The sequence below is a fragment of the Nerophis lumbriciformis genome, linkage group LG09 (assembly GCF_033978685.3).
Source record: "Nerophis lumbriciformis linkage group LG09, RoL_Nlum_v2.1, whole genome shotgun sequence".
Lineage (NCBI taxonomy): Eukaryota > Metazoa > Chordata > Actinopteri > Syngnathiformes > Syngnathidae > Nerophis > Nerophis lumbriciformis.
The window spans coordinates 25864772-25882095 of record NC_084556.2 but is presented as its reverse complement, the minus strand read 5'-3'; the positions used below and the strand labels follow the sequence as shown (position 1 = coordinate 25882095).

Sequence of the window (17324 nt, the reverse complement as noted above, 5' to 3'; positions counted from 1 at the left end):
TTGAACCCAAGACTACTCAGGACCTTCGTATTGTGAGGCAGATGCACTAACCCCTCTGGGCAAATTTCCCCCCAAAAAGTGCAAGTCCCCCTTTGACAATTATTGGACACTATTGCTGAAACGAACCCTGTGATGCATGAATTACATACTCCAGGATGTTTTTTTCCTCGCTATAGCAAGGATATTCAACTAAATTGTTTCGGGGGCCACATTTCCAAAAAGCTAAGGACTGGGGGGCCAGACTTTTCCCTCTCACTATTAGTCATATTTGGTCCTCTAGAGCAGTGGTTCTCAACCTTTTTTCAGTGATGTACCCCCTGTGAATTTTTTTTTAAGTTTCTGATGTATTAAATTGTATAACAGTGCAAAATATTGCTCATTTGTAGTGGTCTTTCTTGAACTATTTTGAAAAAAAGATTTAAAAATAACTAAAAACTTGTTGAAAAATAAACAAGTGATTCAATTATAAAAAAAAGATTTCTACACATAGAAGTAATCATCAACTTAAAGTGCCCTCTTTAGGGATTGTAATAGAGATCCATCTGGATTCATGAACTTAATTCTAAACATTTCTTCACCAAAAAAAAGAAATCTTTAACATCAATATTTATGGAACATGTCCACAAAAAATCTAGCTGTCAACACTGAATATTGCATTGTTGCATTGTAATGAATGGAATAGCCTACTTGATTTGATGTTCAGTTTATGAACTTACATTCATATTTTGTTGAAGTATTATTCAATAAATATATTTGTAAAGGATTTTTGAATTGTTGCTATTTTTAGAAAATTTAAAAAAAAATCTCACGTACCCCTTGGCATACCTTCAAGTACCCCCTGGGGTACGCGTACCCCCATTTGAGAACCACTGCTCTAGAGTAGACAAGTGATTTTGGGCTAATTATTTTGTCAGAGTTACAGGAGTGCTCTGCTCTTTTTTAAGGAAAGCTAGTCAAAGATCATCTATTTGAAAGCACACGTTTTTGTTTTTTTAACTGAACTAAGGGGCCACCACTTGTACAGCCCAAATGATAGAAAAAGAGAAGACTTAAAATGGAACCCTGAGGAACACCACAATTATAACTAAATAAGTTGAACACATGACTACTGACTGCATCTGAAGTAAACAAGCTACAGCAACACCTTAGTTACATAAATCACACTATGAAAAACATGTGTACGTTTCAAGAAAGAGGATTTAGTGTAAAAGGGTGCCTTGAGGGACACCTCAGGTATGCACATCACAAGTTTGTTCTGTTTGCCAGCAAAGTTCAAAAGTCCAAACAAGGATGTGCCAATGTGTGAAGTGGTCCAAGTTCCTGTATTTAGGAATTTTCTGCAAAAATCTTTGTCTCAGTAGTTTTGAACTGAACTGAGGGCGGCGACATAGCTCGGTTGGTAGAGTGGCCGTGCCAGCAACTTGAGGGTTCCAAGTTCGATTCCCGCTTTCGCCATCCAGGCCACTGCCGTTGTGTCCTTGGGCAAGACACTTTGCCCACCTGCTCCCAGTGCCACCCACACTGGTTTAAATGTAACTTATATATTGGGTTTCACTATGTAAAGCGCTTTGAGTCAGTAGAGTAAAGCGCTATATAAATATAATTCACTTCATAACTAGGGGGCCGAAATTATGTCATTTCCGGGCAGGATTTGACCCTCAGGCTGCCGGTTGAATATCCCTGCTCTATGGGCATGAATCAACTTAAAACAAAAAAAAATTGGTGAAATATCTGCAAACTTTAAATGACGAAAAAAAGAAAATACAATTGTGTGAACACTATAGGGCCTACAATGTGTTTAATGATCTTTAACAATGCATGTATATACCTTAACATATTCCAATGCTGTTAAATACATTTTCCAAAAACACTGAGGCGCTTGACTTCCAAAGTAACTTTTTCATTCTTACATAAATACAAGGATTTGCAGCCAAAAGAGTTAGAAAAAACAACAAAAGTGGCAGCAATATTATACATGGCAGTCAAAATATAGCCAGCGATGGACATGTCCAATTCAGTGGAAACATACATGAACAAAATGTCTTCAAATCACAAAAATCAATACTCCGTATTTTTATACCTGCCAGGGTCTTCTAGGATAGAAGGAATGGACGTATATTCCTCCCCTGCGCCACATTTCTGCACGTCCGTCAGCCATCTTGTTTTTGAGGAGGGCTTTCTTGCACTTGCAAAAGCTGACCAGTTGGTGGCAGTGCATGGCAGGGAACAACAGCTTTGACATTAAGACCCCTGCTTATACAGTAGTGAAGGGATTCATATGTCCCCATTCCTGGGTGGATCTCGCGTGAGAGGAAAGTGGGAGAATTAATAATTTTGCAATGCAGTCTGATGAAAATGATGGAAAGTGCCACTCTACTTAGTAACTAACGCTGTGGTCAAAGTGGGAATTTGCCACAAATCACATTTTAAGATATTCAACACTACTGCCGTCTGGCGGCTAAAGTGGATAGGGCACCCCCCAATTTGTCACGTTTCATGTGTCAGGTAACCCCGGGACGAATGGGGCCATATGAATCTCCTTCCTACAGTAGCAGAAAACAGCTTTTGTAGTGACCATGATGCATCACAGGGTTAATATCCCAACTTTCTTCCAATAAAATGTAGTGATGTTGGATCGACTTTATTGCCGCTAAATATGTTAATTGGAATGGTAAAACATCTCTCTAAGATTGTTGCAGATATGTAAATACACGTTTGTAGCAATGGCAAATACTAACACATTTAAAGCAGAACCTCCTTAACTGAGAACATATTGATTATGGGTTGTATCATTGGTTCTTCTTGCATGATTAAATATGTAAGTAAAAAGTAGTTACATTGGCAGTACACCAGATTATAATGGTTTAATACTTTTATATCCTTTTCTCAGGTTGGTACCAGTGAGGAGACACGTGTATTGGACAGGCAGTTTATTTACAAAAAGCAGATTCATACACACAAACAAAATACAGTATGTGGCAAATCAATGATTAAAGTGGAACGATGTGACTGGGAATGGGAATGGGTTTCAACAAAGCCCCTTTCCCCTTAAGGTCTAACAGAGACTGAGTTGGGGCATCAAAAATACAGAGAATTTATGTAATCACCTTCGGTCATCAGCAATTTAGTTTATAAAAATATCACCTTGGTGATCCACAAATTCATAGAGTTGACCTTGGAAAGACATATTTACAGAATACTTGAAAGGAAAAGATGAGCAGTGCAGAGGAAGATCCCGAGGCAAAGCTTGAGCAATTCAAGGTCTCTAAATTGACACCTTAATCTTTTTTTCATTAGTCCTGTAAAGATCAGACACACAAATCAGTCAAAGGGCAGCTGATGGCATTTTTAAAACATACACGCTGTATATGTGCAGCCTCCAAATACCGTACATACATTCAGCTTTTTTATGCATTTATGCTTTTCTTTGCCATCCAAATATAGGCAGGTGTATCTAATGTTGTGACCGGATGAATCTATAATAATGTTTATGATAAAAAAAATGCAAAAAAAATAATCAGTGACACAGTGTACATTTTCAAAACATAAATTCTGATACTTTTTGAGCGGGTTAGGTGTGGTTTCATTTGCAATCTGAAAAGAATGCCTCGACACACGGACATAGAAAGTGGGTTATAAAAGTGACTGTAGAGCAACGTTTACACAACATTTACCTCAAAGCGTAGCCAATATATATGATCCAGACCACAGGTCCCCAAACTTTTTTGCACTAGCGACTGGTTTAATGGAGACATTATTTTCACGGACCACCCTTTCACATGTGTCAGATAAATACAGCAAAAATAACTGCATAAAAAATACAGACAATGAACAGAGAGTGTTCCATCTGTGTGCATGTTAATATATTTGAACATATCTTCTATTGAGCGATACCATTTTGTAATTTTATATTTGGTGGAAGATTTAACGGACTGGTTTAAAACAAATTCAATTGATTTGTTTTAGTGTCTGATGTCTTTTTTTTTTAATAATTTTTTATTTTTTCATATAGGTGATAAATTATCACAATAGATCTCCTAGATCCATTATAACAGCTTTACTAGATCAGGCCTTATGTGTGTAAAACTTTGCTTTTAGTACATACTAGTGAAGTGCCAGTATTACATAACACCGTGCTGCAATTACGTTAGTATATTGGCAGTTGACTGCAAAATTATATTGTTCTGGCTGCATTTTTCTGATACCATATAATGTTGTGTGTATTTTCTAAGTAGTAGTTTGTAAAAAAGCAACCTTTAATGTTAAACACGTGCTAATTTCCAATAATGTTATGTGCACGATTCATGATGATGTGTTTCGCTTAAGGGAGACATGATGTCACCAATATAATTAACCTTCGCATACATAAGTACATTATTCACCACCACGGCGCATAAATGGGTGTGACCAAGTAATCAAAGGATTATTCTGGAGGCTCAGGTGAAAGTGTGTGAGATGCGCTCTCAGCAACAGGCTCACCTCATAGTCGTTATGAAGCGGCGCCAAAATGAACATACTGACAGGGTTTAGTATCTAGAATGTGTCTGCCAGTGCTGAAGGAAAAGGAGGGAGGATAGTAGAGGACATTTGATGTTAAAACCAAAACACACAACCAGAACAAATATTTTCTATACACTCTGATGGCTGTAATATGAATATGATCAGTATGTATCCACACTTGTACACAAAATACAATCTGTTGCGATGGCATAAAACAGACAAATGGAAGTGAAACATTCCAAATGAGTGATGTTAAAAATGAGAAGTGTAATAAAAATGTTTAACTTTCACTAAATGGCAAAACATTGGTGTAAAAAACCTCTCCTAATTAAATACATCATGGGGATGACTGGACCACTTAGTCTTAATTCAACAAATATTATATTAAAATATATTACATTACAATTATACATTCAAGACTAGGGATGGGATAGGGTACCTGGGAATCATACTGGTACTCAACGATACCATTTTTCAGTACTTTTGTGTGTGTTAATAAATGTAAATAGTTTGCTAATAACAATAATTGTCTTAATGTAACATTTAAAAATGAGCTGATGATGATAACTCTGCTGTCCACTTGTTATATCTTGTTTCCTTATTACATTTCTGAGTCTCATTTGCAAGTATAATATAATAGACTTTGCAGTTGCAATTCCAAGCATTAGATAGCAGTAATGTATATCTATTTATGAAGTAGCTTTTGCCGTGAAGTTGAATTTGCTATAAATGTGATATAAATATTACATTAATATGTTTGAGAGACATTGAGAGAATAACATTGAGAGAATAATAGTGATAATATTATTAAATAAGATAGAAAACAACACTATAAATTAAAAAAAAAACACAAGAGTTTAACATGATCAGTAAAAAGCCTGATTAAAAAGGTGTGTCTTTAGTCATTTAAAAAAAATAATATTTCAACTGTTTCTGCAGTCCTGAGGCTCTCTGGCTCCCAGAGCCATCTTTTTTAAAATGCCGCCCCACCATGGGTCTTAGTTCTGGTATTTGGTAAAGCTAAAAAGCCAGTGCCACAGGATCTCAGGATCTGCGAGAGTTGACACGGTAAAAGTAGGCCAGATAGATAAGAAGGCGCAAGTCCATTAAAACATTTGAAAACTGATCATTTAACTTTAAAACAGACCTTGACGTGGAAAGGGAGCAACTTTAAAACTGGTGTAATGTGCTCCCGCCCTCTCTGTCTGCAGCAAGTAGTTGTTGGAAAAAAAGCGAACGTGCGTTTTTTAAATTAATGTGCCGCATATGCTTAAAATTTAATTTGACCTGCTGTTGTACTCTGTCTCAAAGTGTTAACATGTGCTCAATGTTTCCTTACCATTATTGCTATGTTGTCTATTACCATTGTTGGTATATTCATTATTCCTACATTGTTGATACAAATGATTGTTACAGTGTAATAATTATTGTTACCTGTGGTAATGCCACTATGATACAACATCTGTATTATAATCCTTGAACAAAGTAAGAGTGAAACTCATGTGAATAATCACTGAATGGAGAACTGGGGGTGGGATTAAATAAATTATCTTCTTCCCACTCCCTTTCAGGCAAAACTGGACAATCACCTTATGTGTTGTCAACTTTGTACTTTTTTATGTCATTGCCTGAAATAAAAAAATAAATGAAATGAAAAGAAAATGAGCAACATTAAATGTTCTTATTACATTACATACAGTATATACTTACATCGTGTATGCAAACCCTTAATGTAGGTGTAAGGATGTCTTTTAAGTGCAGAATAGAGCGACTCCCATAGGCTCCATTGTAAACATACTTTTGATCGCGTTTATTTAATATTTAGAATGCATAAAAAAAGAAAAACATATGTGTTCTTGTTTTACATAAGGATTGTGAATGATGGGCAAAAACCCCCAAAAAGTGAAGTTCCCCTTTTGACCCTGCAATGGTGTCCTCACTTATATATTGTGCAGCAGTGACGTAGTAATGCAAGTATCACTTGCATTGCTTTGGGTGATGGGAAGATGAGTTGTGAGTGCCCTCTTCTGGCGAATCATGAGATGGAGACAAGATGGCCCCCTCAGACAAGGGGAGAGGATCAGGACAGCACGCTGGTGTTTTGTGAGTCCACATCTTGCATGCTCATCACATCCGTACTTACTCCTCTGTCATAAACTGGGTTATCGAAGGCCGACTCCTCCGCCATGTTGTCATACGGTGGCGAGGCTGTCGGCATGCTGATAGACTTCCCTTGATATCTAAGTGAGGGCACAGGGAACATGAGTCACGTACAGTTTCTTTGCAAAAGTTTGCAGTGCAACTACTTACTTCGCAGCACAGACATAAATCCCAAGGACAACCACCAAAATGATTGCAGTTGGAATGAAGACGGCGAGGGCGATATTGGTTCCCTCAATACCATAATCGGTATTGACAACTGCGGGGTCAGAACAACAACAATTAGTTCTACAAAACATTCTGAAAAATAATAGTGATAGCAGTGTTTTGTTGCCGCAACATATCAAAGCGTAACTCACCGTCCAACCTGCGTTCGTTCACATATTGACTGGAGGAGGCTACAAAGAGACAATTAGTCAGTTTTTGCCCATTGTTGTGTTGCACAAAGCACACGTCACACCTGAGCGCTAACAAAAGCTTGTATTTGCAGCAAGAAAATCAATGACTCATGAAATTGCATTCTTTAAAGCGTCTACAACCCAGGTGTTTTACCTCGACAAGCAGGTGGTGTGCTGTTCCACTGTGACGGATGTCCAGGGATGCAGTAGATGGTGGCACCGCCCTGAAGATCGTAGCCCGGGTGGCAGGCGAAGGTCAGGGTCTCGCCTGCTTGGTAGAAAGCCTTTTCGGAACTTTGTGCACTGGTGGACGGAGCACCGGGATTCCTGCATGGCTCGTACTTTTCAGCTGAAAAGGAGAGCAACATATTTGTAGCATGAGGATCTTGGGTTGAACTGGAGGCCAGGAAATGTCAGCATGTGGTAAATATTCTTTGCAGTTGTTTTAGGGCTACATAATTATCACTTCAGTAGCTGATCATTACCGTGGTTGTTCTACTTTGATGGACTGAATTGCCTCATGGAAACAATCATACCTTGTCTCTGCTCATGTTTTATTCAGCGGTGAGTCAACATGTCTTTTGGAATATTTTTGGCTTGGCTTAGCAGCATTGCGGCAGCATCCATTCAAAATCCCATAGAGATAATTGCAAATGTAGCATCGCTTTAAACGCCGCCATTGTGACGGATTCATGGCCGTATTTTTAAAACGACCATATTATTTTAGTTTATATTCTAGCCAAATCTTTCCCCAAAAATATAATGTCTAAAACACATCTGTTTTTTCATAGTTTGCCAATTTATTTTGTTTTGTTTACTTTTTCGATTAATGCCGAAGCAGCATAGCAGATTTGAATTGACTGTTACGTCTTCGGCGCATGGCTGCGATTATTGTGTTCCTTCCAAGGCAGGAGACAAGTAGGAGCGGAGTGCAGGTAAGATTTTAAGTATATTTAATAAATAAAAGGCAGGACAAAAATACAAAACGGAGGACGCTAGCAAGCGTGGAGCTAAACAAAAAACCAAAATGTCACCAAGGGTGATAAACAAGGAATGCTAGCGTGCACAAACTTACTATGAGGAGAAAACCAGGGGAAACGTAAATGTTGCGTAGAGCAAACATTGACCCAGCACTTACTGCTGGGTGACAGGAAACTATAAAGGGGAGTGATTAGCCAAAACACCTGGTGGAAACACTAATTGCCAAAACTAAGACAGGTGAGGAGAATCAGTGCCCATGGAAACCAAGAATAAACAGGGAAAGAGTGTGCACCCAGGAAACAGACTAAAGCAGAAACATAACCAACATAAATCATGCCATGATCCGGGTAACGGATCATGACATTGACTTCACTGCATTAGGACATATTGAACACTTTTTTCCCTCCTTGGACCTATAAACCTTGTGGTATTTTATTTACCTTTTCATATGAACTTTGGACATGATCTTGAATAAAAACACATTATTGAACATATTGGATTGAACTGAATTGTAGATGTCAATGTCTTTTTTTTTTGTTTATTGTTCATTTGTGACTATTTATAGTAAATACCAATCTTTACATAATTTGAAAAATAATAATAATTTATGTCATTATTAACGTACTTCAACTACATTTTTGTTTGTTGAAATTAATATGCGGTAGAAAATGGATGGATGGAGACTGTCTTTTATGCACGCAGTCAAGCTTCTATACCCGAATCTACCAAGATGGTAAACTTTTGTTTATCGCTGTTTAATTGGTTCAAGGCCTTATTTCCGCAAAGTAGACATGAATAATATGACATTTAATATTTTCATATGTAGAGCATAAAAAAAACTGTTTACGACTTTTTAAAACCTGTTTTTTCTCATTAAGAAAGTCCTCTAGACATGAAATAACACCCACAGTCACTTTTACAACCCCTACACTTTAAAGCACCATGTGGCGAGAGACGACTCTATTTCGATACTCATTAGTCCGCAGTCAGCCCTCAAGCCCCTGGTGTGTTACACGAGTTATAGTAAGTACCAAAATGGAGTCACAAACAAAATCGTATTTAGGGTCACAAAACACGGTGGTAATCAATATCAGAGTCAATATTAGTTGCAGTTCAAATGTAGTTTACCACCATCAATGTTGAGTGAATGAATAATGGGTTCTCAGTTCTCCGTGAAGCGATTTGAGTGTCTAGAAAAGGGCTATATAAATGTAATCCATTATTATTATTATTTTTAACAAAAGTTGGGGTGAGGGGTCAGTTAACATTGGGTTGGCTCTGAACAAGCCTTATCATACTATTGTTTATTAACATGTTTGAGGACAGGTTGACATTAACTTGTGGTACTTGTGAAGTTTTGGAGTACACTTTTTAAAATAAGTTTAGAGGTTGAAGATCATTGGAAAAATTGTGTTTATCATGGCTTTAGAAAAAGATTTAGCTCAGATGCACATCAAATGTTGTCTTCAGAATAGGAATAATGCTTTAATTTAATGAATAGAAACAAAAACTATCAATATTCAGTGTCTGACTTACGAACACACTTGGGCAGACGATCGCTCCACTTGGGTTTGGCTGAATCTCTGTTGTAGCAAGTAAGGACATTGTTGCTGCCTGACAATGTGTAGCCTTTGTTACAGACAAACTGCACAGATGATCCAACGGCAAAGCGGCTGCCCGTGATCACCCGCCGACTGTGCTCCACATTTCCAGGGTCCTGACATGTCGTCACTGTTGCAGAATGATTAAAAAAAAGACGGTTGATATCATAATTTTTTAGCAGTTTCTACATATAGATCACACGTTTAAGTTAGACCTCACCACAGACCTAGCCATAAGTCAACCCTGTCAGTCGCCTGTATGCCTGATTCCTGTGTATGTAAGTTGTGAGCTGTGAACCAACACCTTTGTCACTTCTTGATGCCTGCATGATGGTCTGATCATGAGCTCTTGACGTTGTCTGGTGCAGTTCTCCGATATTGTAGTCTGCCCAATCACTGTGTCCCATGTCCATATTGACATATTACACATCCAGGACATTTTTTTGTATCTTTATCTATCACACAGGTGTCAATAAACTCAAGTCCCAGAGGCCAAATCATTTTATTTTGTGACCCGCGAAAGCCTGGAAATATGTGTCAATAGGGTACTTTATCTTTTTTACTAAATGTATTTGTTCTTTCCATTTTGATTACATGCACTGCATGCAATAGCACATATTTTAAAGTTTTATAATATCTAATAATGTAACAAAATTATATATATTATCATTCATCTCTACCTTTTTTTGTGAAAATAAACATATAAATACTTAAATATCTGCTTGACCTATGATTTCAAAGAAAATAATCCATCAAATTGTACACTGTAAAAGTGACAATAGAATTTATGGTCAAAAAATGGCAGCTCAATCGCCAGAATTTAACCGTAACCGTAACTGAGCTGCTAGTGTACTAGCAATTATGTAACAACATCATGAGGCAAATCCTTGTACATTTATATTAAGAAATGATTTACTGTTACAAGCGGCCCACTGAAGGCAGCCATAACTGTGAAGTGGCCCTCAATGAAAATTAGTTTGACACCCCTGATCTATCACTTTACAGATGCATGTTTTTTCTTTGCAAATATATGCTATTCTACAAACCACAAAGTATTCTCCTAATTTGTCAGCTTGTTTTTTGTAGTTTGCAAAAACATTTTTTAATGTTTATTCAAGACTAGGAAAGGGTCTTCTTTTGCCAGCATAGTGTGAATAATCTGGGTCAAAATGAAGGCAGATTTTCAAAAGTAAACCATATAAATATTATGTTACCTCTGGTATGTGAACCACTACACTACTAATGACTTATTGTCTTGCAGTTTATTCAGATTTATACATTTGAAAATTGAATACTAAACCTGTTTCTCACCTTGCTGACATTTCGGCACGTCCCCGCTCCAACTGAGATCCCATTGGCACATGAGAATCTCAGAGCCCACCAATTCATATCCAGGGTAGCACTGGTAGGTGACAACGGTGCCATGGATGAGGTCAGGATGGGACGTGCTCTTCCAGCCATTGGTGATCTCTGGCAACTCGGAGCAAGTGTCGTTCCTTGGGACCTCTATTGACAAAAATAGTGACAAATGTGTCATTTGATGCAGATAAATATCCAACTTTCACACTATATTATGTAATGGATTATGTAATATTATATATATTTTACTGTATATAATATATATACATAAATACATACAGTACATACATATATAGAGGCACACATATATGTGTATATATATATATACATACATACATATATACACATATATACATATATATATATATATATACATACATATATACACATATATACATATATATATGTATATACATACATATATACACATATATATATATATATATATATATATATATATATATATATATATATATATATATATATATATACGATTGTAGCTGAGATAGGCTCCAGCGCCCCCCGCGACCCCGAAGGGAATAAGCGGTAGAAAATGGATGGATGGATGGATATATACACACGTATTTATATAAACGTATTTACATAGGACGATGAAGCCAGACTTAAAGCATTGTCCTCATCTGCTTACTACTGTGACTTTGCTGGATAACTATTTACTTTATTACATGTTGTAAAAGTAGTCAGTGACACTCCAGCCTCAACAAAAGTGAACAAAATGCAAATGCTAACAAGATAACTCTAAATTTGACGTTGTTGTCGGTGTGAGATAAACACTGACATTTATTATTTACACATTGTTATTTACAGCAGAAATGGACCAAAAGGAATTGTCTGACCCTAATGAATTCATCATTTACTGAGAGGACGGTCGACTTTCTGACTGTTGGACTTTACGGACAAAAGCTTGACTTTTTATGAACATTTCGGTACATTTTATTTTTTTAAATCATATCGTTTTGTATATTAATGCTTTGTATTTCATTTACTTACTTTTTAGTAAAAGAACAGTGACTTAATAGTGTCCGTTTATTTACATGGTATCAGTGTAGAAATGTACTAATCCATCAGCCTGATTTGTATAAATTACCCTGATCTGTGAAAAACACAAACAACACAAACCACACACTTCTGCAGGAACCTATACTTCCAGGAACCAGAGGTTCCGGGAACCACAATAACTTTTGGTGGAAAAGGGTCTAATGTCAGTAACAAATAATTTTTAATCGATGATTTTATGTCCTCTTACAATCTCGATTCATCGTTTTTAACTGAGACATTGCTCCAAATAAACACAGCAAATGCAGTTCTGATTGAAACCAGCCCACCTCACTTTAACTATTTGTTTGAGACACGACAAAACCAGAAGGGTGGTGGGTGTTTGTGACATATTCAGGGAAAATATCCCACACATTGGCATTTGGGGTTTTTCCATCATTTGCGTATATTTAATTCAAAATGGAGATAAAACAATCATCCATACTTTATATCACTGTCTACAATCCATCAAATAATTCAAATTCATTTGTTGATGATTTTATGAAATTACTTTCAGTTCTCTGCACTGACTTTGATTGTTCGATCATCACAAGGGACTTAAATGTGCATGTAGATGTAGCCAATGACTGGCATGCTTAAGAACTCAGTGCTGTCCTTGAAATGTTTGGCCTAACTCGGAATGTAAATGAGCCCACCCTCAACAGAGGACACACTCTTGATTTGATCATTACTAAGGGTCTTGCTATTTCAAACGTAAATGTTATCGATGCTGCTTTATCAGATAATTATTGTGTTTTCTTCTACTTCTCTGTTGGACCCAAACGAGCAATTGGGTTTGCAGTTGTTTGGGGAAGACTTATAAATGATAGCATATTGCACAGTTTATGGAAACGATTAGGTTTGAAAACACCCTGTATGCTAATGTTGATGACCTGTTGAACTCATATACATCAAGTGTTGTAAATGTTTTGGACACCATTGCTTCTGACAAGGTTAGAATGGTTAAAAGTAAGCAAAAGGCGCCATCGAGAAATGAAGACTCGGTCTGGGTACAGAAAAGGGAGTGCCGCAGAGCCGAACGGAAATGGCGCAAATCAAAGCCCCAAGCTGATTATGAGATTTACAAAAAAAATCTAAATGTGTTTAACCAGACTTTGCGTAGAACAAGGGAAAAACATGTTTCTGAAATCATTACAAACTGTAGTAATAGCTCTAGTGTCCTGTTCGCAGCCGTACAGAGATTAACAAACCCTCCAATTTCACTTCCAGTAGAACTCATTTCCACATCAAAGTGCAATGAGTTTGCGATATTCTTTCTTGATAAAGTTTAAGGCATTAAAAATGCAATAATTCCTAGAAAACAAATTGCCACTCTGCAACCAGTTTGTTAACTAGAGCTGGCACATTTTACTCCCGTCACTGACTAAACAGTTGAAGCGCGCTCCCCTTACTCACCATTGTTTGTTATACTCAATGGTTAACTGGACGTCTTTACGTGCTCGACGCCTCAATCATTGGTATGTGTTCATCTACAAAACCATTCTGGGTATCACTCCATCTTATTTGTCTTGTCTTTTAACAAAGAAACAAGGAAGTCACAATCTTCGTTCAATGAATGTTCTGCAATTTGTCGTCCCCAAAGTAAGAACTGAACTGGGCAAGAAAGCATTTAGGTTTTCAGCACCGAAGGCTTGGAATAACCTACAATCGAATCTTCAACTTCAAACCCTTGTTACATTAAATGAGTTTAAAGCTTCTGTGAAAGGATTGCAGTCTACCTTGTCTGTATGCACATGTATTATGTGAGCAAGTTTTAATGTTGTAAATTTGATGTTTTATGTGTTGTTTACTGTTTTTAATGTAACCTTGCTGCTGCCCTCTTGGCCAGGTGTCCCTTGGGAAATAGATCTTTGATCTCAGTGGGATTTTACCTGGTTAAATAAAGGCTAAATAAAAAATAAAATAAATAAAATAAGTAATCAACTGTTTTGTCAGTGTTACCCATTAAATTTCTACAATCTATGCTGAGCAGTTTATTACCACAATTCACTCATCTAGTTAACATTTCACTTCAGAACTGGAACATTTCCAAACATTTCCTTAAAACCTGCTGTCATTAAGCCCCTCCTAAAGAAGAGTAGTCTTGAAGGCACAGTACTGAAGAACTATCGGCCCATATTAAACTTGCCATTTTTGGGCAAAGTCCTAGAAAAATGGTAGACCAAGAGCTAAGTGACTTTCTCCTGTTTAACAATGTGTTTGATATTTTCCAATCAGTCATTAAGCCCCACCACAGCACTGAAAACGATCTGATCAAGGTGATAGATTATATCCGCCTGAACACAGATGCAGGAAAAGTCTCAGTCTTGGTTCTACTGAAACTGAGCGCTGCCTTTGACACAACTGACCATACTATTTTAATATGGAGGTTAGAAAACTGGGTGAGGGTATCTGGTTCTGTTCCTAACATTTTTGTATGCCGTAACTATGGAAATATCTATTATTTTAATAATAATCCCACTTTGTGTAAATTCATTTGGCACGATCATGTCTGGAACCAATTAGTCTCGAAAAAGAGGGAAGGCTGTAGTCATAAACGTGGGCGTTATCGCTTAAAACATTGTGAGCTGTTCGGTATTGTGGGTCATATACCAGCAATTCCACAAGGTCAGTATTAAAGAACATTGAGTTAGCTTATTCATCCTAGAATAAGAGATGTGGAATGGGGGTCAAGTTTATTGAATTAGTTTATTCATATCGAACAGAATACACCAGATACAAAAAATGAGGTCAAGACACAAACTAGGCCAGAGAAAACACAACCCAAATGGGGTTCTCAAAGGAGGATCCGCCATTTTTGATCTGATCTATATCTGTCAGTGGAAAGAAGACAAGGGAAGGGGGGAGACCTTCTTGAGCCCATCCATGATGCTCCAACATGCTCTCCCTTTTCATGGCAGCTGTACATTTTTGTTTCAATCAATCACACTGTGCAATGAATGTAAGATGGTGAATCTGACATTGACAGCTGCTTGGTAAGTCTTTATGAGACATAAACGACACAATGAGAAGGGCTATTTTGGGCTTTCCGGGATCACCTTCATGTTTCTAGCTAAAAGTAATATAATTTCCTTTTTTTTAGCATTTCAAGCATTTCACACACTCTTTCATTGCTAGTTCCAGAGATGGTAAACATAGTTAGCAAAGCTCTTGATATTCCCCTGTATATTCAGTCCTTGTTAAAGGAGAGATGAGGGAGTCTTTAAGGATGAAACAAATTCTTGTAACAGCAAGGAATATAAATGCAATATTTTCCGTGTGTGCTAAACAAGAGCGTTTTGGACTGCAAATGTAAACAGAGCCTGGCGATGAATGCCGGGAGGAACCAAGCAAGCGGTTTGGCACCAGTCAACATGTGCCCCCTTGCAGCACTGAACATGGCAAAGAACACAAAACGTCAAGCAAAGCAGGCGATTTTTTAATTGTACCCAATTACTGTGTTCCTGTTTGTCATTGTTATCCAATGCAGCAAACCTGGGATGAGCCAGACAGACAGACAAAGCTACAAAAAATTATAAATGCTACATGCATACTTAAATCTTACCAAAGAAGTGCACCACAAAGCCATTGTTGTAACCATAGATGTTTGTAGCAGGATCTGACTGAAACTGAACGGTGACATCAGCCATGGACGTGTAGAGCTTGAAGTGAGGACGTTTGCCGCTGTATTGACCAAGAATGTTGGCGGACAGGTCATCACCGTCGTAGAATGTCAGGAGGTCATTTTTACCCAGGTTAAGTCTGTGAAAAACATGAAAATTGTTTACATTTTTTCTGCAAAATGGTTCAAATTAACAACGTTTTAAAAACACAAGTGTTGTTACCATATCTGTGTTTGGTTATATTTCACCTAAACTAAAAGGACAATTTGATGAAAATAGTGCAGTTGGACGAGCCTCCAATACCCCCACGGCTCCAAAAGAGACAAGCGGTAAAAAGTGGATGGATGGATGATGAGTCCAAAACTAAGTAAACACTAAAGGACTGATCTACTAAAGGTGTGCGTGTATTAAAACACATGCAAACTTGAGAGCACACGCAAAGCTAGTACCCAGCTGGCACAAGACATTGATACAATGTTGATTTTACATACATGTCCTTTAAAACTGACTTTGAAACAATGTTGCAAACTAGTTGTATTTGTAAATTGAGACAACGTTGATGTCCAACGTTGGATCCACTTTGTTGGTTGGGAAATTACCAAATGTCAATGGTCAAATCTACGTCACAACCTGACATTGAATAAATGTCGTCAAAAAGCATGTTGTTTCAATGTTGTATTGGTTGGGGAATTACCAAAACTCAATGGTCATATCAACCTCAGAACCCAACATTGATTAAACGTCGTCAAAAAGCATGCAGTTTCAACATTAAGTATGCAGGCTCCATCTAGTGGTATGCTAAATACCGTATTTTTCGGAGTATAAGTCGCACCGGAGTATAAGTCGTACCTGCCGAAAATGCATAATAAATAAGGAAAAAAAAACATATATAAGTCACATTTTTTGGGCAAATTTATTTGATAAAACCCAACACCAAGAATAGACATGTGAAAGGCAATTTAAAATAAATAAAGAATAGTGAACAACAGGCTGAATAAGTGTATGTTATATGACGCATAAATAACCAACTGAGAACGTGCCTGGTATGTTAACGTAACATATTATGGTAAGAGTCATTCAAATAACTATAACATACACAACATGCTATACGTTTACCAAACAATCTGTCACTCCTAATCGCTAAATCCGATCTTATACGTCTAGTCTCTTACGTGAATGAGCTAAATAATATTATTTGATATTTTACGGTAATGTGTTAATAATTTCCCACATAAGTCGCTCCTGAGTATAAGTCGCACCCCCGGCCAAACTATGAAAAAAACTGCGACTTATAGTCCGAAAAATACGGTAATCACTTAAATATTCAAACAGATAAGATAAGAATATTTATTGTCCTTGCAAAAGTATACACAGTACACCAGTTCAACAAAATTTTAGGCATGGATTCTATCCTCAGTGCAGAACGGGTAAATAATAGGAACAATTTGACATTTGACATTGCAGCATGTTATTGCACACATTAAAATAAGTTATATTAACAATGTTGATGATTGCACTTGTGCATGAAATGACACAGTTTTACAGTCACATGTTTGTATTTAACAGGAATATGGCCTGGTTATAAAAACGGTCCCTCAGTTTATTTGTTCCTGTTTTCAGCACCCTGAATCTTCTGCCTGAGGGCA

General features: G+C 37.2%; 1 protein-coding gene across 2 annotated transcripts in view; it reads right to left on the bottom strand.

Annotated features, from left to right (window-relative positions):
* Positions 1-2915: 2915 nt before the first annotated feature.
* Positions 2916-17324, bottom strand: part of LOC133607456 (seizure protein 6 homolog) — a 260081-nt gene continuing 245672 nt past the window's right edge. The window contains exons 10-18 of one of the 2 annotated variants that reach the window (XM_061962087.1): positions 15621-15817; positions 10952-11146; positions 9576-9770; positions 7213-7407; positions 7020-7058; positions 6811-6919; positions 6644-6740; positions 4480-4553; positions 2916-3299 (exon numbers count right to left, since the gene is read on the bottom strand). In XM_061962087.1, coding sequence (XP_061818071.1) covers positions 4527-4553; positions 6644-6740; positions 6811-6919; positions 7020-7058; positions 7213-7407; positions 9576-9770; positions 10952-11146; positions 15621-15817 — 1054 coding nt within the window. In that variant the 3' untranslated portion in view covers positions 2916-3299; positions 4480-4526. Of the gene's footprint in view, positions 6741-6810; positions 6920-7019; positions 7059-7212; positions 7408-9575; positions 9771-10951; positions 11147-15620; positions 15818-17324 lie in introns of both variants that reach the window. The other variant, XM_061962086.2, reaches the window with a different exon arrangement.